Source organism: Urocitellus parryii, chromosome 4 (genome assembly GCF_045843805.1).
Source record: "Urocitellus parryii isolate mUroPar1 chromosome 4, mUroPar1.hap1, whole genome shotgun sequence".
Lineage (NCBI taxonomy): Eukaryota > Metazoa > Chordata > Mammalia > Rodentia > Sciuridae > Urocitellus > Urocitellus parryii.
In genome coordinates, this window is record NC_135534.1 from 18,668,496 (window position 1) to 18,691,344 (window position 22,849).

Genomic DNA, 22,849 nt, shown 5'->3' on the forward strand with positions numbered 1-22,849 from the left:
ACATAATTAAGCATTCAAAATAAAAAGTCACATTAAGCAGGACTTAAGGCAAGTATGTGGAAATAGAGTAAAAGCAACACAAATATATATATATGATATTTCCCAACAATGAAAGATCTGAGCAAACTATGTAAAGACTGAATTTTTACTCATGTTTTGCACATACTATATGTGAATAATTTTTTTTAAATGTTATATGTATATATAATTGTACATATTTTTTTGGTGCAGTGTAATGATTTAATACATGTATGCAATGTGTGATGATTAAATATGAGTACTTAACACATCCAATGCCTGGAATGTTTATTATCAAATCCTCTCCTTTAGGTATTTAAAAATATACAGTAAGTAATTGTAAATTATGGTCACTCTACTGTGTCATTCTATACTAGTCTTTATTCCTCCTACTTACATGTAATTTTGCTTTTATTCCATAATAGTTCTGATTCAGAGTTAAGCTCTAAAGTAAAATTTTCAAAGAACCAACTTTTAGTTTTTCAATTTTTTTAATGTTTTCTTTGTTTCAATTTTGTTGATTTCTGCTCTAATTTTAATTATTTCTTGTCTTCTACTACATTTGCTGCTGTTTTGCTCTTCCTTTTCTAGGTTTTTGAGGTGTAGTGTGAGTTCATTTATTTGTTGTTTTTTTCTTTTTTTGAGGAAAGAACTCCAAGAAATCTATTTCCCTCTTAAAACTGCTTTCATTGTGTCCCATAGATTCCGGTATGTTGTGTCTGTATTGTCATTTGTCTCTAAGAATTTTTTTATCTCCTCCTTTATGTCTTCTGTAACCCATTCAGTAACATATTTTTCATTTTCCATGTGATGTAGGATTTTTCCTTCCTTCTTTTATCATTGATCTTTTATCATTGATTTCCAGTTTCATTCCGTTATGATCAGATATGGTGCATGGTATTATCTCCACACCTTTATATTTACTGAGAGTCGCCCTATGGCATAATATATTGTCTATCTTTGAGTAGGATCCATGTGCTGCTGAGAAAAACGTGTATCCACTTGATGATGGTTGATATATTCTATATCTGACAGGAGGAAGGGGGGTAAGGGGCGGAGAAGTGAAGCGGCTCTGGATTGACAAGTCTGAGAGACTCCCAGGAGATGCCTTACAGGGATTGCTATGGGCAGGTAGAGAGCAGAAGCTCCACTCAAAGGGCACAGCTCCACATACTGGAAGAGAAGAAAATGGATCTCTAAGACTTCAATATTTTTTTCCTTCTTCTCTCTCTGTTCCTTTCTCCCCTTTTCCTTCTCTCTTTCTTTCCCATTTCAAGTTTTATTGTTCTTTTAATTCTCCTCTAATCTATCTCTCTCTCCTTCTTTCTTTTTAAGAGCACCTTGATTCCCCTACCCCCCAACTTTCATCCCAAGCATTACTTCTTCCATTACATATAATTTTCTCAATGGAAATAGGTGAATGTCTTGAGGCTGTCTATAGGGCTCCTAAATACCTAGCTACTACCAACACCCTGATCCAATTGCCTGTTAGTGTCCACCTTCAGTAGAGCAATCTTCTAAAGTAGCCAAGACATACTAACCCTCGTGACATCATAGCACCTAACCTAAACATATAGTCCTAAGAACAAACAACAAATCACTATATGCATACAGAACCTGGAAGCCTTTTATGAATTGAATGAATCAGCTTTAAAGTACAATAAAGCCCAACATTTCTAGGCATAATCTCTCACCACAAAGGAGAGACAACAGAGATATACAAAGCCAAAACAAATGTATAGGAGAAAGCAGTTACAAAGCAGTCAAACAGAGCTGGAATGTAACGTGAACAACATGAAAAAACAAGGGAAAAAAAGGACTTCAAACAATGCAAGACAACTTAAATCTACAGGAGGACCTAGAAGCATCAGAAACATGGACAGGGAAAGAAATCAAGGCATACCTAACTCAGATGGAACGGAATATGAGAGAAGACATGAGACAGCAAGTCCAAGCATTGAAAGTACATTTTGAAAATGAACTAAACAAACAAATTCAAACTGCAAAGAACAAGCTTTACCAGGAGATAGAGATCTTTAAAAAACACCAAACAGTAATCGTAGAAATGCAAGAAACCATAAACCAGATTAAAAACTCTAATGAGAATATTAGAAATAGACTAGATCAAGTAGAAGTCAGAACATCAGATAATGAAGACAAAGTTTATCAACTTGAAAAGAATATAGTCAACACAGAAAAGATGCTTAAATCTCACGAGCAATCTATCCAAGAGATATGGGATCTCATAAAAAAAAAAAATTTGAGAGTCATTGGGATAGAAGAAGGCACAGAGTTTCAAACCAAAGGAATGGACAACTTATTAAATGAAATAATCCTAAAAAACTTCCCAGAGATGAAAGATGGAATGGATTGGCAAATCCTGGAAGCCTACAGGATCCCACACATCCAAAACCATAATAGACCAACTCCAAGACATATAATTATGAAGATAACTAACATACTGAACAAGAAGAGAATATTAAAAGCTATGAGAGAAAGGAGGCTGATTACATGCAGGGGTAAACCAATTAGGTTAATGACTGATTTTTCATCACAGACTTTGAAAGTGAGAAGATCCTGGAACAACGTATTTCAAACGCTGAAAAATAATGGATTCCAACCAAGAATACTGTATCCAGCAAAATTAAGCTTCAGATTTGACAATGAAATTAAAATCTTTCACGATAAACAAAAGCTAAAAGAATTCGCAGCCAGAAAACCAGCAGTGCAAAGCATTTTGAGCAAAATACTACAAGAAGAGGAATTGAAAAATAGTGCCCAAAACTAACAGTAGGAGGTATCTCAGTAAAGGGGGAGAAAAATAACCAAAGAGGAAAAATTAGCCAAACTAAAATAAATAGACATGACTGGAAGTACAAACCATATTTCAATTGTAACCTTAAATGTTAATGGCTTAAATTCACCAATCAAGAGACATAGGCTAGTAACCTGGATTAAAAAAACAAATCCAACAATATGCTGCCTTCAGGAGACTCATATGATAGGAAAAGACATACACAGGCTGAAGGTGAAAGGTTGGGAAAAATCATACCACTCACATGGCCCTCGGAAGCAAGCAGGAGTGGCCATACTCATATCAAATAAAATCAACTTCAAACCTAAGTTAATCAAAAGGGATAAAGAAGGACACTATATACTATTAAAAGGAACCATCCACCATCACGACACAACAGTTATCAATTTGTATGCACCAAACAATGGTGCAGCTATGTTCATAAAACAAACTCTCCTCAAGTTCAAGAGTCAAATAGACCACAACACAATAATTATGGGGGACTTCAACACACCGCTCTCGACATTGGACAGATCCTCTAGAAAAAAGCTGAACAAAGAAACTATAAAACTCAATAACGCAATCAATAATCTAAAGTAAAATTATAAAATGTCTTTCGTAGAAATTACTTCCCTTCCATGATCTCGTGATGGCAGCGTAATGCAGGCGCTTGCAGATGGCCATATAGCAGTCATAGGCCATGCTCATCAGGATGAAAATCTCCATGCCTCCAAGGAAGTGAATGATGAAGAGCTGTATCATGCAGCTATTATAGAAAACTATCTTCCTTTCTGCCATAAGCCAGCCATTAGTTTGGGTGTCACTGTGGGCATATAACAAAGATCAGAGAGTGAGAGATAATAAAGGAAAAAACACATGGGCTGGTTGATGAGCTGAGTGCATGCGATAGAAATCATTCTGAGCACATTTCCCATCCAAATAGCAAGGTAGCAAAATAAAAATAATACAAAACAGAGAATCTCAACTTTCCTATTTTGAGAAAGTCCCAGGAGAATAACAGTGTCATTATTCCTATAATTCATGGTCCAGATCAGGAAAAATACATAACAGCTACCTGAAAAGACATAGTACATAAGTCAATGCCAGAAATTTCAAGGAGAGTATGGATGATAATACTAACATCAGGAAAGGAATCTTCTTTAGAAGATTCCAAAGTTTCAAAAAATGAAAATTTTATTTTTAATAAAAGTGTGTTATTATGTATTTTTATCATTCTTAGGATGAGTTCAGAAGGTTGTCTTTCAGGAACATTATTTTAAATCTTGACACAGATAAAAAGAAATACATATGGTCAAAAAATTAAATGATATTTAAAATTGTCAAAAGCATATGTTGGAGAAAAGATACTCTTTTTAACAAATGGGGCAGGATTATTTTTATAATCGTATTATAAAAATCAAAGTAGATCTCATTAACACTGCGAAGAAATCAACCCAAAGTGGTTCAAAAACCTAAGAATTTAACCAGAACTACTACAACTACTAGAACAAAACTAGGGTCAACACTCCAACTTACTGATCTTCATCAATAAAAGGACTAAAGCTCAAGAATTAAAGAATCAATAAGTGGTATGGCATCAGATTTAAAAAGCTTCTGCATAGAAAAGGAAGCAGTTATGAGCATGAAAAGAGAGCTTACAGAATGGGAGAAAATCTTTGCAGATACTCTTCCAACAAAGGATCAATATACAGAATATATAAAGAACTAAACATAATTAACCCCCCAAAATAAATAAATGAGCAAATGAACTACACAGACATTTCTCAAAAGAAGAAACACAAATGGCCATTTACCATTAGTTATTTTTTTACTTAATTTTTTTTTTTTTGGGATGGTGAATTCAGAGATACTGAATTCAAGATATACCCCATGCTTTTACAAACAGGTCAAATGGATTCTACTGGCATGTAAAACTAAAATGAACTAATAAAATAGAAATGCAAATAGCAACATATGAAATATGTTTAAGAAAATGTGCAACATCCTTAGTAAACAGGGGAATACAAATAAATAAAAAATACAATGAGATTTCATCTCATCTCAGTCAGAATGGCAATCATCACAAATACAAATAATAAAGAGTTGAGATCAATGGAGTAGAGGGGTAGGTCAGGAGAGGAGAAAAAAGCAAGTTACTAGGAAGGAGATTGAGCAAATTATGTCATGTGCATGTACCAATATGGCAAAATCAATTCTACTCTAGGTATAATTAGAATGCAACAATACGAATATTATTATTGAAAATTATTATTAGTTGGCCAAATATCTCCCAGCATGCAAATGAGTCCTTACAGAGGAAATAGTTTTGAACCTTACGAACTCAAATACTGTTAAAGATTAAAGTATAATTCAAGCATAAGTCAAAATAAAATAGCTCTCAGACACAATTCTTTTTTTCATAGGCAAATTTCAATAGTGGTTTAAAATTTAAGGAGATATTCTACATCAAAATCACTTTATAGTGATGTAGACATTAAAATTTAAAATTAATGATATATATATATATATATATATATATATATATATATATATATATAAATACAGGCATAAGTGTTTATGGAAAGTAGAAGTTAAATGCTCTTCATTCTTTCAGTAAGAGGTCCATGCAATTTATTTTTTTCTCACTTTTTTTCGGGTTTTTATCATAAATGTTTGATGATAATGCTAGAAATTTATAACATAAATATGTTTATCTCTGCAGGTACTTCAATGACAATTGCATATTTAAATTAACCACACAACAATAAAACTAAAGGAAAGGAACAGAAGGCAGTTTTACCTGGATAGTTTTGTTCTTCACACAGTTCAAGATTTTTTGAAAATTCAATTTTCTCCATTTGAAAGTAGAGTCCAAATTTCTGCTTTCTATGTGCACACATTATTGCTCCTGTCGAACCCCATGATGAATCCTGATATTTCAGTTAACAAGATTTTTGATATTTTATGGGAAATGGTTTATGCGAGGAAAGCTAAGTGCCACCTGTGCTCTGTTATCTAATATTAAGAATGTGCTTTTGGTCTTTGGGGATTGACTAACTTCACTTAGCATTATCTTCTCCTTTGATATAAGGAGGCTGATTTATAGTGGGATCGGGAGAGAGAGCATGGGAGGAATAGACAAACTCTAGATAGGGCAGAGGGGTTGGAGTGGAAGGGAGGGGGCAGGAGGTAATTAATGATGGTTGAAAGTACATGTATGAAGACACAAATCGGTGTGAGTATACTATACATACAACCTGAGATATGAAAAAGGTGCTCTATATATGTAATAAGAATTGTAATGCATCCCGCTGTTTTATATAAATAAAAAGAAAAAAAAGAATGTGTTTTTGTGTAGAAACCACATTATTTTTTTTCATAAAACTTTCTCACTGATAAAATGGGAAGCTAACCTGGACTGGGTCACAAAATTTTTTAGGGAAACGCAAGTAAATCAATAAATGCCCAGTGTTTCCTTAACCGGAGGTTTTTAATGCCTGAATTGATTTAAATGCTAGTGTTAGCAAATCAGTACTCTTAAAAGTTGTCAAAATCACAGTCCAGCAAATTTACCTCCAAGAAAAAAAGAAATTTTGGAACTGTAATATTTTTTTAAGCAGGAAGTAAGTTTTGAGATTTGCTAGTCAAATCCCCTGCTTCTCAACAGGAGGATTTCTCAACAAACACCTTCCTGACCACAGGTTTGGACCTCCAGTTGTCTTTGTTCACCAGGCCAAGCATATGGCTTTACTGTGCTCCTATGCAGGCCTCACCTTTCATTTCATTTTCTTTGCACACATGTGGTTGACCATGTATAAACTGCCAATGATTTTCTGACCTTCTAAAGTCTGGAGTTTGAGAAGATGACAGGTTTCTATAGCTGATTCAGCTGACAAATTTAAATGGGAACTCATCATTTTATTTTTTCCTTCCACACTCCAAAATGTGACACATAACTGTTCTCCATAGAGTTCTAGGTTTCAAATTTAAAAATAGATGAAGAACTTTGAAAAGAAAAATCACAAAACAATACATCTATAAATACAGTATTATGTCTAGTTGTGTTTGATCAATATCCAGAAATATCACTTTAGAAATATTAAAATGAATTAAGTGGTTCCCAATAATGCATATGCAGACCACTGAGCTATCATTAAGCAGATCAGAACTGGAAACTAGAATTTTATGAGTCCAGAACCTGAGTTCATACATAATAGGTGAAGAGCCAAAGCAACATGAAATTTAATATGAAAATCCTTGCTGTTTTCATAGTTATGTTATTCTATTGTGCAAATCAGCCTCCAAAGTTATTGGCTTTTGATCATTTAAACCATTCTAATATTGATATATAAATGCCAAAATAGGATGATAAATTAAGTCAAACTGCCCAAGGCAATAAACAAAAACTACACAGAAAACCTGTTCCTCTCTCCTACAAATATAAGCCATATAAAAAGGGTGGGCTGTATCATGTACCAGGTTAAAGAGTATTGAATTCCCTGCTCCAATCTCCTACAGCTACAGAAGCCACTCTGGAATAACAATGGACTAGGATAGAGGACATCAGGAATTATGTTCTAGTTCTTCACTCACTTTAATTTGTAATCAACTCTTCTGGACTTCAGTCTGTAAAAAAGTGAATCTAGTCTTAAGGATTTTTAAGAAATTTTGAATTTTTGCAACACCCTTGATCTCCTTATAATTGCAAAAAGCAAATTTTTAACACAGTCCATAAACAGAGTGAAGTAAAACTACCTGGATTTATACTATAGATTTGCTATGGGCAAATATGTGGTCTCAGTAAGCTATTTAACTACACTAGCCATGTGTGGGGTCTAATAATTCTCATACTATTTTATGATTTGAGCATTCAAATGTTCTAACATTCTTCTAAACTCCTTGTAGGTATTAATTTTTAAATTTTTACAACAACTCTTAGAATACTTGTGAACTCATTTTATAAAAGCAGATACTATATAATAAAAATATTAAATAATTTTCCCAAGGCCATATCCCTAAAAAGTATGTCAAAAACTACCAACACCTGACCTGGCAATACAATTAAAATTTTGTCCACTTAACACAGTACTTGACAAATACCATGTAAAAACAAACAAACAAACAAAAAAAAAAAACAAAACAAAAAACCACTTGATACTATTATTATTTAAAAGATATTTGTAGTGACTCAAATATTTCATTTTTTATAATGTAAGCCAAAGTAAATTTGTTACATCCTTAATTTATATGATCTTAGGTCCCTCAAGGATATAGAGACTGTCATACATATTGCATAGAAATACTGAGAATTCTTGCACAGATTAATTTTGAATTCTAGCCACCTCTCCTGGATCTCTGTGATTTTTGTCATGTAATTCTTTTTCTTAGATCACTGCACTGCTGATGAGTACAGTTTCGATGAGATGAGATGACATCTAGGTCCAACTATGTGGAAAGAATTAACTTCTACTTGTTAAATACATGAGACAGAAATCCTATCCATCACAGGAGTACAACAAATTATTTTACTCAAACTTTTTATTTCTATGTCTTGACAAATAGAGGCTAACATTTATTTAAAGAGCAACCATTAAATGATTGTTGAATGAGTAAAGATATAACTTCAAAGATTTAAGACAGTATATACACTAATCATTCAATAATATTGATCAATATCATAACAATTATTGCATGCAACAAGGGTTGGCAACAAAGTAACAGAGATAAGGTAAACACAGACTCAAGTTCTGAGATACCTGTATTTATTATTGAAGTGACCTGCATAGGGTCTCTGGTTAATTCTCTTTTTTAGTAAAGTACAGAGTAATGACCATGATAGTGTCTGTTACAAAAATCTCATTTGTCCTTTTAGTGTGTATAACCTGTCAATCACCTTTTCCTTAATCATACTTTTTTGACTGTCTACCAAAACTTCCAATGATCTTTGTTTATTTTTGTACTTGAAATTTACTACTCTAGTAAGCATCCCTCTTACATGTACCTGTCTTTCCAAAATATTACATCACACCATCAACAAAACTCTTTGAACCTAGTCTCAAAAGAAGCTAGTTTAACAAATTCAGACAGGATGTCTCTACTTGATTTTAACTGACAGTCAATCTGATTTCAATACATGGAAGGCAAAAATAGGTCTCCCACAGTCAGGATAAAGCAAGAGGAGAAATAACTCACCACACATGTTCCCATGCTTCAATAATTATGAATCCATTCCTCTTTTCTCCCTTTATACAGTTTTCTCTTTCCTCCTAGAAATTGACAATTTTCTTACTGCCTAGATAATTTTATTTCAGGTTCTAGATTTCACATTTCACTCTTCCAAGGCCACCATGTATTCATAGAAAAAAAATGAGTGTATCACTTTAGAAATAACTAACACCTGTCATACATCCAGTATTCACCCAAACAGTGCAAGATCATGTGATAAGAACAAGAGTTTGAAGGCAAGTGGGATAATTTAAAAACCCAAAGGAGTCAAATCACAATCTACATCAGAATGTATAGCTAAAATTATTATAGAATATGTTCAGATTCGAAGGATACTGAATGTTTAGTGAAGCAAACTTTGTTAAGCTGCATTTTGTTTGTGTATATTCTGAAGCATTGATTTATTCCTTCTATGTCCTTTGGATTTACTTCCCCAGATTGTAGATTCATCAGGTTCATTTCCTCTAGAAACAAGTTAGCAAACTTTGAAATTAGACTAGGATCCAGATAATAAATACTATGAAAAGCCAGTTAACTTTGCCAACAGTTTAAAAATCTCTGCTGTTAACCTCCTCTAGGGCCCCAGTGACTGAGTACCCTCGCACTTTGCATGACAAATTCACTGATGAAAACAAATACGATGGGATTTTTTTAAAATAATGTATTCATTCAGTAATCCCTATGAGTTGACTGAACAGAGAGGTATATTGCTGCCTCTTATGATAGGCAATGTGCTTCATTTCCTCAAAAAGTGCATTTATTATATTTCTGAGGGAATTAGAAACTGTTTTAGTTTTCTGATAAGAAACAGAATGCCAAAAAAAAATAAAAATAACAAATATTAGTATTGTTTCATATCATAACAATTTAGAAATCTTTCTTCCAAATTAGTTGAAAAAAGTTAAAAATATTTTAATTTTTCCCGTATAATTTTGTTTTCTTTCTCTTTTCCATCTTGAACATCTATGTCTAAAGTTAAAGTTGACTTCTCATGGTCTATGTGAGCAGAACAAACCACAGAAAATGATGCTGAACACTGACTCTGCCCAGGGAACCAAGCATTCTCAGGCCATCTTCTCACTGACCTGATGAGGCAGACTCTTGTTTCTTATTTTACCAGCAGAAATCCCTGTAACATAAAACATACGCATTGCCTTAGGAGGCAGGGAAGGGTTTAGCACCAATAGTCAGGAAAACAGTTAATTCTGGGGAAGAGAAGGAGTGAGGCCACAAGAGGACACGTTGTGACTTTGGAGACCATGGCAGGCATCTCTGTCTTAATTTTTAATGAGATTATAGGGATACTGCCTTTGTAATTATTTTTCTTCCTCTTCTCTTCCACTCCTTTTTCTTTATTCCTTCTTCAACTTCTTTTACAAGTTTTTTTACATGATAAATTTAACCATTTGATAATGTGAAATAAAAGGCAAGAGGTCCTAAAATACTCAAGGTACAAAGCTACCGAGGAACTAATGGTCGATTGGCCTCCAAGACATAATTTGAAAGCAACTCTAGAGGTTTTTTGTTTGGACTTCCTACACTCTGAAGGAAGCCTGTTTTGATTTTATCATACATTAAATGCCTGCTCTAGCCTAGGTAGTGTTTCCACAACTATTTCTCTTCTTAACACAGAAGACAAACTTTTCTGGCATCTCCTCTGCACTCTTTGCTCCCCTAACTTCATAGACTTTCCTGAGTCTCTGATCTGGGACTCCTGTACCCATCGCTGTCCAGAGTCACTTTCTGACCCAAGAAAAACATTCACATCAGTGGATTCTTTCCTCCAAAGAGAAAGCATCAACATATGCATATATTCTGCCTTCCACAAAAAAGTTAAAATATCAGTGTACATAACATATTTTGTAAGTAAATACACCATTAAGGTGTACCTCCACATCTTGAACAAACAAGATCATTTCCAACTATACATTTTTTTTTTTTTTTTTTTTGGCTAGTGGTGGTGGTGGTAGGGTGGTGGTACAGGGGATAGAACTCAGGGGCATTCAACCACCAAGCCATATCACCAGCCCTATTTTGCATTTTATTTAGAGACAGGGTCTCACTGAGTCACTTAGCATCTCATTTTGCTGAGGCTGGCTTTGAACTCTGAATCATCCTGGCTTAGCCTCCCAAACTGTTGAGATTACAGGTGTGTACTACCATGCCCTGCTATACATACATTTTCTAAGCAATTAAAAAAATAATATATCACTAACTCTTGAAAGAATAAGAAAAAATTTAAAAAATAATTGTTCTTTTATTTGCAATGTTAATTACATGCAGCAATGAAGAATATGTTAGCATGAACTTTAATCGTCATAATTTATATATTTGAGTATTGCATGTAATTTGTAACTTCATATAATAAATTTCTTATTTCTAAATTTTAATTAATTTCAGTATTTTGCATTGTTTATTAAGTTAGTAGTGGAAAACATCCAACAAAACCATGATTTTTAGGGTGCTGTACAAAAACTTAACAAAATTCAATGAAATTTATGAATAGTATATCTCTACAAGTAAGAGATATGATTAAAAAATGAGCAATTTATTTTTTACAATTTGTTTGTAAAATCAATGTGAAGATTAAAGGCTCTTTTGTGACTTGTTTCACCAGAAAAGTTTCATAAGTGATAGTAGAATTTTTGTGATCAATAAATACTTAAGTCAGTTTTGACTCAAAATATTAACTCATCAAACTTTGCATGAAAAAGTATTCTGAGAAGAGAAGACCCTTCTCTTCACAAAGGATGCTGTATTAAAAAAAAGCCCAGTTGGGTGTGTTCATTAAATATATTTTGAATCAGTTAAGTATAAACAGATCTGGACAACACTAAAGGTAATATCAAGGTTTAATGATTGAGTCATTGCTCTTTTTTTGTCTTTATCAGTGCTTTAAGATGTGGCCTTTGGGTCAGGTGTGGTGGTAAATGCCTAGAATCCCAGCAGCTCAGGAGGCTGAGGTAGGAGGATCCCACGTTAAAAGCCAGCTTCAGCAAAAGTGAGGCACTAAGAAACTCAGTGAGACCTTGTTTCTAAATAAATAAAATAAAAAATAGGGCTGGGATGTGGCCCCAGTGGTTGAGTGCCCTTGAGTTCAATTCCTAGTATTCCTCTCCCCACAAAACATTGGCCTTTAATTATGAATAAGAAATGTTTCATTCATCTGCGTTTTGACTGACCCCTAAGATTTTACAGTGATTCATCATATATGATATTTTGAATCTGCTTTTAGGAGAAACATATGGAGAATTTTTGATGGAAAAGAACATGGAGGTAGGTAAATTATGAAGTCAAATGAGTATGAAGGTGTCATTTCTGAATTCATAAAAGATAAGACAAAGACTAAGAATAATACTTTTTGCTGTCAGCCTTTTTATCCTGTAACTTGTAGGCATTGTTATATTGTCTTCTACTGTTTGGTATTAAAGAATAATTCAATCTGGAAAATATAAATTTTTATTTAAAATTTATGAAAAAAATATAATTTATATAATTATTTTCCAATATAAATTGGTACAGTGTGCCTTCCATATCATATTTCTTCCATTTCCTCTCCTTCTGAACTGTATTACTGTTCATCATATTTTGAAATTTTACTGCATTTAAATGATAAAATAATCATCACATTTTAAAAATAAATTGTTAATATTTTGATTATTTACCTTCTCTTATTTCACTTAGAGATATTTTTTCTATGATAGTTTAAAAATTATCTTTACTTTTTCTGTGGTTCTTTTGGAAATCTCCGAAGTCCACCTTTCACAATATTTACAATTGTTATGTTTCCTCCTTATTCATATTGGTAGGTTTTTACTGTCTCATATACAAGTGTTTTTGTTATTGGTTTTCTAAGATATAAAGGAGAGAAAAAATACATACAAAAAGAATTATGCTCCAGAAAAATTTATTTGATATCATTTCTCTTTATTTCTCTACAATGGCAATTGAATCAATTTCTCTTATCTCTTCTCTCTGCATAAGGACAAGCTAACATGCAGTCTTCCCCCAAATGAAGAGTCTTGGAGCCACTCAATAATGCAGCTCTACTGGAAAGGGATAATATCTATTAATTATTCATCTTGTCCTTCTATATTCAACTACATTTAATTTAATAAACAACATAAAGTAAAAATTACTGTTCATTGGTCTGATTTTTTTTCACATTGGTGCATCTCAATTATACAGAATGATGGTTTTCATGTGACATGTTAACAGATATATAAAACAAAATTAAGTCAAATTTCAAACCCATTTATTGCCCCCATAATCTTGACCTTCCTCTTCTAATCCGCTCACTCCACCATACTAGTCACACATATATTCTTACAATACTTTCCTTCCAGTTTTTTCCCTCCAGCCTACACATATGAAAGAACACAAAATAATTTTCTCCTGAGTCTGGAACATTTTGCTCAAAATTATGGTCTTCAATTCCATCTGTTTTCCTGAATATCACACATTTTTTTCTTCTTTATGGTTCAGTAAGACTCCATTGTACAAATATACCATATGTTCTTTAGGCATTCATCAATTTATGGACAACTAGGCTGGTTCCATAGTTTAGCTAGTGACAATTTTTATGGAATAAACATGAATATGCATGTATCTCTAATGTGTGTTAAATTTAACTCTTTAAAATGTTTCCCTACCTATGATATTTGGTTGTAGTAGAGACACTGTAACTTAAGAGAAAGACAAAACCACTGCTTTTTATTTACATTTCATATGAAATTCTCTGGGATATTTCATCACATAATTGATTTTAGAATGTCATCATGGAATATTGCATTGGCATTGCATCAGATAATAAACCAATAATAAGAATTATTTTAATTTCTGAAAACACTTTTAACCTCAAAATATAAAGAATGATAACAGAATTGATTATATGACAAAGTCTCCCTTCCTTTAAACCAGAATATCATGCAGGTGTACCTATATGTATGTATATATATTTCCTTACTTGATTTCAGTCTTACACATGGAATTGTCCTTTTATTGGCATTGCTTCAGTTTCTAATCTCTTGATATTTATCAACAAAAGATTTGACTTCAATAATTTGAAAACCAATAGTGCCCCTTGAATACAAATAAACGTTTATGGTTGCATACATTTGGTTGCACATTAACTAATACAAATCAATTGTATTTTTCTTCTAAAAATGCCTTTTGACACCAAACTTTTCTTATGACCTTTTTCATCTCTGTGTTCCGCAAGATGTAGATGAGGGGATTGAACATAGGAATAATAATGGTATAAAACAGAGCAAAGAATTTGTCCTCAGGGAAAGTGGTAGGAGGTCTAAGGTAGGCAAATATAGAAGGACCAAAAAATAAGATAACCACAGTGATATGAGACCCACAAGTAGAGAGGGCTTTGCATCTCCCCTCTGCTGAGTGATTTCTTAGTGTGAATAGAATAATGATATAAGACCCAAACAAGAGAACAAATACTACCAAGGCAATCAGTCCTGAATTGGCAACCATAAGAACACCAGTGATGTAGGTGTCAGTACAGGCAACTTGCAGCAAAGGAAAAATGTCACAATAGTAGTGATCAATTTTATTGGGGCCACAGAAGGGTAACCTAATTATCACAGAGAACTGGGGAAAGGAGTGGGCAGCTCCACCAGCCCAGGCAGCCAAGATAAAGAAATTGCACTTAGTTCTTCTCATGATTATCATGTAGTGCAAAGGTTTGCAGATGGCAACATAATGATCTAAGGCCATGGCTGTCAGGATGAATATTTCAATCAGTCCTAAGAAGTGCATGGCAAAGACCTGCCACATGCAGCAGCCATAGGAGATGGTGTTTCTTCCCACTAGCTGGTCACCAATCAGTTTGGGTGTCACACAGGACATATAGCAGATGTCCATAGAAGATAAGTGACTGAGGAAATAGTACATGGGTTGGTGAAAAAGAGAACTGCATCCAATAGAGATGAAGATCAGAAGGTTTCCCACCAAGACAACAAGATAACAAAATAAGAAGACGACCAGACAAAATATTTTTATGTTATGGTCAGAAGAAAGGCCCATGAGAATGAATTCTGATACTTTCCATATTCTGAATTTCCATATATTTCATGCTTTGTACAAACATCTGAATACCTGTGGCAAAATGAATTTGAAGAAAAGCCTTTGCAATAGGATCACAATCATGTAAACACTATCATCAAGTCCTGGGATCCAGTTTAACAAATCACACAAGTTAGTTAATTAATAAACCAATCTATTAATTATATTTTTTTCCTTGGGATTTTATAACTTATTTCTCTAATAGTTTTTTTTAAATATTTCCAGTATTCTGTCATATCGGTAATACTAAGAACACATTTTATTGGTTTTTGAAATGTGATGATTTAAAATTGCAATTTATCTAAAATAAAATGTTTACTTATAATCATTTACAACATTTATAACAGGAAAGAAGAATTTAGTATAATACAAAAAAAAACTGTTTTATAATTTTAACTATGTTCTTTAGTCATGATTGTGTTTTAATTTCAGGTAATGTTCCCTTTCCCTAGCAGCTCTCTGAATTGTCTACAGACACATGATCAAGGAATATATTTTCATTTATTGTAAAAATCGCCTTAATTGTGAGCTGTGTGATTGATGGATAATATTCCTTGAGTCCCTCATGAAGACTTAGGGATTGGGGACATTGCATATTAAACAACCACCTTGGATAACACATTAAGTTAAACTTTCAGTTCTAGCTGAATTTATTTGATTATATTAAAAGGGGAAAGTCTGAACCTGGCCCTATTCTTTCAATATCTCAGTAATACTTCATACTTTCCCTCTTTTTTGTGGAGACATCAAGTCTTATCCTTGAAATTATGTATAACTTACAGCACTTCAACAAAACTTAATAACTTTTATTTCTTTAAATATTTTGTCACAATCACTGAAAGTGTTATATCATTTCTGAAAATAATATATAACATTCCTTTATATAAACATGCATGAAACAGAAGTGATCTTGAAAATAAATTTTAAATAATAAGTCTAGCTATTAGAATGAATTTAGAATTAAAATACCCATCAAAGTTAAGCATATTAGTTTCTGTACAGAAGGAACCAATTAAGAAAAACAGTGAATTCTTTAGTTCAGAGAGTTAATATAGTAAAATATATTTAAAAAATAGATCTCCTAGAACTTATTTAGTTATGTTTCATAAGGATGGCACCATGTATCAGACGTAACAGCAGTGGGAGGAACTACCACCATAACATTCAGACCATGAGGTCACTGTCAACAACACCATTGTCATTACAGGAATAAACATGTGGTGCCAATTGCTTGGCTTTGAAAACGTTTTGCAGCACCAGCCTTTCAATTGGACAAGTATAATCTGCCATATTCCAAATGCATGTTTATAGAAATAAGATATCATCACTCCTGGAGGCACAGGGAGAACAAAAGCAACAAGGTGCAAGGAAATATAGTCAGGAAAAGATATGACATTTTACAAAACAAATTTCCAGTATTAGACAAGTAAATGAAGAGGAAGTCATTATAAACTAAAGTGTGCATGTTATAAAATCAGGGAAGAACTAACTAGAAATCATAGAACTCAATAATAAATAAACAAGTAAATAAATAAGTAGGGGGCAACCATTTTTATTCAAGTGTCTATAAATTGGTTAACATGTGATATAATATGTAGTACTTTTGGTACCTAGCTATCTCTGATATCTCCAAAGTACACTATTTGTAATATGGCTTTTTAAATATTTTTGCCTCAGTCTAGCTATTTAGTTTTTTTATAAATAATGTTTTATCAAGGCAAAACAGGCATCTTTCCAGATAAGGAGATGGCAGTCAATCACCCACTGTGGATTTATATAATATAAAAATCCTTTCTCCAGAAATTTTTTTATGTATTTTATTTTCTGTTACTATTTACAAGGGATTTTAGAAAGCCTAAGTATGATTATCGTGAATTTCTCCATTTTTCACAAAACCTGTTCTCATTTACACGGGATAGTTAATTTCTCCAAGTTTTAGTTTCAACATTGATTAAGCAATGTTGAACATCAGACATCATTTAGTAAAATTATGAGGCAAACTTGAGTTTCTGATGCCTAATCTCCTGGTAGAATAAAAGGTACTTAACTAAGAATCACTTACCTTGCCTTTATCCTGTTCTTTCTTTAAATAAAATGTATAAAGATTGTCAAACAATCCAAACAAAACTGGAAGTAGACACTGTTTAGCTGACAAAAAAATAAATAGGAGGACTTTATTGTTTACAAGGAGAATTTCATAACACCTAATTTTAAATAGGTAAATTTCTACACTATCAAAGTTAAGTTAAAATGTTAATTTTAATATTTTGCAGTGCTGCTGAACAGTCTTGCTTACTCCTTACAAGTTATTGTCAGCAATGTTAAGAATGCTTCTCCTGGGGCTGGGGCTGTATGTAGCTCAGAGGCAGAGCGCTTGCCTAGCATGTGTGAGGCACTGGGTTTGATACATGGCGTCACATAAAAATAAAAATAAATAAAGGGATTCTCTTCATTTACAACTACAAAAATAATTTTAAAAAGAATGCATCTCCTCTAGTTTCTCTAGTGCTTACAAATATTAAATATATACTCTCTTATTGGTGACATCAGAATTTGCCTTTATTATAAACTTACTTTATGTGATTCCAGTAAACCTAGAGAAAGTTTGAGAAACGGTCTTTTGAAAGGTGATAATTTTTCCAAAGATCAACATTTGGAAGATCTCTCACAGCCTGAGAATTTTATTCTATTTAAATATAATATACAAAACACCAACTCTGCTTACAAGCCAAACATTGCAAAAAAATGTGTTCTACTCTCAATTAAATTTGATAGACCACATGTGAATGCATACCATTAAAATAACAAGAGCAGATGGCAAATAGATCTAGTGATCTTAAACAAGGATTCTAAAAGGTGTTACCTGAACACCAATTGTGGATGATCTTCAAGTTAGTTTTATATTACTCCAGAAAATGTCTTGTTCGTGCATTTACCTTCCTCAGCAATACAGTTAGCTTACTTTCCTTTGATATATACACCTGAAATAAAAGGCAAAACTGTGAATCAGTGATTCAAACAAATTTGGGCCATTTCTTAGAAAATATCCTCAAGATTGCTTTCCTTTCATGTGTAAGAGAAAAATTTCACTGTTTTGCAAGGAAAATGAGTTTAAATCCTGCTCAAAATGTTAAAACTGTCCTGAAGGCTAAGGATATAGCTCAGTTGATAGAGTGCTTTCCTGGTATGCACAAAGCCCTGGGTTCAATCCCCAGCACCAAAACCAAACAAACAAACAAAAAAACTGTCCTGAATTCACAGTGAAATATCTGTTCATTCCACAAGAAAATGATGTAGGATTTAAATTGCCATACAACTTCCTTACACCTGCTGATGCTCTAAGGTAAACAAAACTATCATGCCTATATGTATGCTCTAAGAGTCATCTGTTTTATACCCACTTCTGAAAAAAAAAAAATGCACTGCAAGACCTAACTACAAATTGAGAAGAGATCATAGGTGTTTTTTTAAATTATGAAAGCAATGAGAAATTGTTTTCCCAGAAGTATTTTTCAAAGATTTCATTTAAGAAAACACACACACACACACACACACACACACACACACACACACACATCTATTCGCTGATCCAAAGTTATATTCCGCAATTCTTCTGGGAATTTTAGGACTGTAAATTTACTTTGCATTTTGGCAATAGCCACTTTCTATGCACTCTCTCTCTGGAGGCTAGTACTGTTACTTAGACCCAGAGCAGCTCAGGAATTCTATTAGTTCTGATTAACTCCTCCTCTTAGAGTAAGAAGAAATTTGGGCAGCCCTACCAGACTTTTAGACTTTCATAGGAGAGGTCTGTATTTCTGTAGAGGAGAGAAAAGAAAATCAGATAGACAGACAAGTAGATAGATAGAAGACAAACTGATGGTTAGACAGAGAGATGACATAGATAGAGAGTAAGAGAGTGACAGAGAGTAAGAGAGCAACAGAGAGAAACAGAAAGATACTCAAAGTCTCAAAAGAGACATTAAGGAAAGAAGCACAAATGTATCAGAGTAATTAACAAGTCAATAATCTGCTTCCCCACCATTATCCTGGACCAGTGGCTACAGAACAATAATTAACTCTTTTTTTCTGCAATGGATGGGTTAGGATTTGAGTCATAAAGAAAAAGCACATAATAAAAAAAAAAAGAAAAAGAAAAACAAATGTTCTGTTTATATTGGCAGATAGACTCAGAATCCAAATATGTTGTTGAAAATTTATTAGAAAGTTTAAGGAAGTAAAAATACATTACTTCCTTAAACTTTCTAAAAAATTTTCATTATACATTATATATGTACATGTGAGAATACATTTGTACACATACATATTTATGCATGTATATATACACATACACATATATGCTATCACTTACATTCTGATTAATATAAATTTCCTTAAAGTACCTGCAAAGCTACAATGTATGTAGACTTAAAAACATCTTCACTGAAATTCAGTTAACCTCCCTTCTGTGAAACAAAATATCTATACAACAAATATTATTGCTATGTTTTAGATATGTTTTAATTTTATACCTCAAAGTTTCATTTGTTGGAGATTTGTTCCCCAGGGTGGTGCTTTTAGTAGATGGTAGGACTTTTTCTTAAAAATGTGCTTTATTGATACATGATAGTTTTACATAATAGTAGGTTTCATTTTGGTACAATCATATATGCATGGCACATAATTCACTCCATTTCAGTTCCTAGTGCCTCCCTTTTCCTCTTCTCCCTCATCACCATTACTTACTGGTGCACAGAAAGTGTCCCCAGGCTATCCAGAGCCCAAGTTCTTCTTCTTCTTCTCTTTCTTTGGTACTGGGGAGTGATACCAGAGGGCATTACCACTGAACCACATCCTCAGTCCTTTCATACTTTTTTCTTTTTGAGTTAGGGTCTCACTACCTTACTTAGAGCCTTGCTTATCCTCCTGCCTCAGTATCCTGAGCTTCTGAGATTACAGGTGAGCTCCACCAGGCCTGGCCATGGTCCACATTCTTGACAATCCAGAAAAAAGAACTGAGAGAAATGTGAGAGATTGGCAAGCAGAAAAATAGGTTTATTAACACTTTGGGATTTCAGAGTGGGCTGAGCTGCAAAGTAGCTCTAAGCATGGTAAACATAATGGTGCTCACCTTTATTAGGCCACGGTAGTTCTTCCCTTCTCAGTTGGAAGGAGGTGATTTAGGGTTGACTGCCATGTTGTTTGACTAAAGAATTTGAAACAATTTCTTCTCCACTGCCCATGCATGTTTTTCCCCCCCTCTGGAAAATGCAGAGAGGAGGAGCCATCCTCCATGCTAATGATATGTTACCTAGCAACAACTTAACTTCAACCCAATATCTAGGGCTATAAGCCCAATATGGGGGTTTTCCTGTCAGGATCTTGAATTCCCCTTGTGGTCATCTTGCTTCCTTCATTGAACCAGAAGATGGCCCAGTTTCTCCCCATAGGAAGGTGTTAAGTGGGCTGAGGGACCATACCCCTCCCCATGCTCTATCTCCTAACACCTCCCCTGCTCTCCTTTCTCTCCTCTGCAGTCTCCCTGTCAACCAGGAAATTAAAGTTCATCATTAGGTCAGTAATATGTTTTTGACTATGGAGGAACACGTTGGGGAAAAGGTTTCCCCAAGGTCATTATCATTTTACTGCATTCTCCTTAAGGAGGGCTTATAAGAAGTAGAAAAGAAGAAAATTTATTGTCAAAGGTACTGTGAAACTGCAGAGTTAAGTAGGTAAGAAAACCAGGAACAACAAATGTTGACTTCTACCAGCTTTTGAATTTAAGGTGTCTGGGATTCTCTGGTCCTAACCATTCACAAAGCAATTTATCTGGTATCACTCTTACTTTAATTTGATCTGCTGCACCCACATTATCTAAGGAGAAGATAAAAAAATAAAGCTAATTCAATCAGTAGAAAACACAGGTGAGATTTTCTTTTTCTTTTAAAACACATAAAGAATCTATGTTGGAAAGAGGAATTCATTTAAACTGCTAGAATTTATAAAAAATTGCAATACACTGCTTTCTGAAGTAAATAGAGAATGAAATTACTAAGATGATGATAAGATAAATTGTTTTCTATACATGACTGTGAGATAGTGTGTCATGATTACCACAAATAGACAAATGACAATCATATCAAAGAATACTGTGGTGTCAGGTTTCAAATGCTCAAATTAGGGAGGAAAGCATCTTTGGGATGTGGTTTGGTTTAAGGAGCGATAAGGTTTCCTCTAGGACCTTGTGTTTTAGATAGTAGAGGAATAGTTCTCCAGCTTCTGTGTATGTGCCTGTTTTGTTCTAGGGAACTGAGCAAGGTATATTTGCCAAGACTAATATGCTGTGCATTAAATTGAGGGGATCTCTTACTAGAGAACAGGCTGTTTTTAAAATCAATAGAAAAAAAGGAGTGTGAACATGTAAAAGTAGAGAATGTGCCTGATCCCAAATCTGAATTACATTGTTGCTATTACCATTGCTGTAATTACTATCAACATTTTGTAATTCCCCAGAGAAGGCAGCACTGTAATGACTACTGAACCCAGTACACAGACTTAATAGAACACTGATCTGCAATTTCCCCAAAGCAGGAAGTACCAAGCACAACAGAGGCAATGGGTGGGCTCCCAGCATACAGCTCAGTAGTCATGAACACTAACCTTAGCGTATCTGAAGGCTGTGTTCTCAGTAGCACAGTCTAGAATGAGAGGAACAGTTTATGCCCTTGGCTTGATTTGAGGAAGAACCTAGAAAAACCCTTTACAGTTATTCCACATACATGTCTCCACTAATACATACAAGTAATCTCTACTAAAGTACCTGAAATTCCATCTCTGAGTGTTCATCTATTTAAATTATACTTTCTCCTCTTCTTAAATTATTTTTAATTATCATTCAATGGCAATATCTTCCTGAAAGATTGAATTCTCCCAAACTGGGAAATCTAATGCAATTACCATAAAATATCATGAAATATCAGAAGGATACATAAAAAAGTGGACATTAAAGGAATGAATATGACCTTTTTCTTTCTTTCACCTTAATCCAGTTAAGAGACAAATGGTGTTTTGACTAATCCATGCTTATAGAAGTGATTTAATTTCATGGTTGAAATAAATACTATTGTGATAAGTGATAGTGAGATTGAAACTCTGACATTTCACAAATGAGATAATGGAAGCTAGGAGAAGTTAAACAATGTAGCAACGTTACAACAGCATCATATCAAAATCTAATTTGCATAATATTGTTTCTCTTTCTATGACCCCACACCATATCTGGAGCTTTGGGTCAAAGAAGGCACTATGAAGCCATCTAGTCAAGATCCAGGTTCTTAGGAAGGAGAACATGTGAAAGTCTCTAGTCTCGAGTATTTGAGAACTCATGAGTGGATATTGTGAATAGGCATGGAAATATTCAGCAAGGAAAGGGAGGACACATGTTTTTACTTATGCATCAAAAATAAAGAAAAACATTTTCTTGTACAAACATTACTGTTTTTTCAAATAGATGTTGTTTCAAAATTAGATTGCCTTATACAATATAAAAGCTATATTGAATCAAATTATATTTTCATGTACATGCAAATATGCCATGATGAATCACACAATTCTGTATAAATAATATGCATCAATAATAAATAAAAGAAAAAAGGAAATTTGTAAATAAACCTTAATAAAGAGTGAAGGATGGAAGATAGCTGGTAACAAGTGAGACTCTGGTGATTTATA

The 22,849-nt window shown here is 33.6% G+C and overlaps 1 protein-coding gene across 1 annotated transcript; it reads right to left on the reverse strand.

Annotated features, from left to right (window-relative positions):
- Positions 1–14,179: 14,179 nt before the first annotated feature.
- Positions 14,180–19,956, reverse strand: LOC113177111 (olfactory receptor 4P4-like). The gene is made up of 2 exons (XM_026381642.1): positions 19,865–19,956; positions 14,180–15,107 (listed from the first exon to the last, which is right to left on the reverse strand). Exons 1-2 carry the CDS (start codon positions 19,954–19,956, stop codon positions 14,180–14,182), a joined length of 1,020 nt encoding a protein of 339 aa, XP_026237427.1.
- Positions 19,957–22,849: the final 2,893 nt, after the last annotated feature.

Coding starts and splice junctions, on each gene's coding strand:
- LOC113177111 (XM_026381642.1), bottom strand. CDS start 19,956: ATGCCCTCTGGTATCACTCCCCAGTACCAAAGAAAGAGAAGAAGAAGA. Junction 15,108..19,864: donor GGGACACTTTCTGTGCACCA/GTAAGTAATGGT, acceptor ATGGAAATTCAG/AATATGGAAAGTATCAGAAT.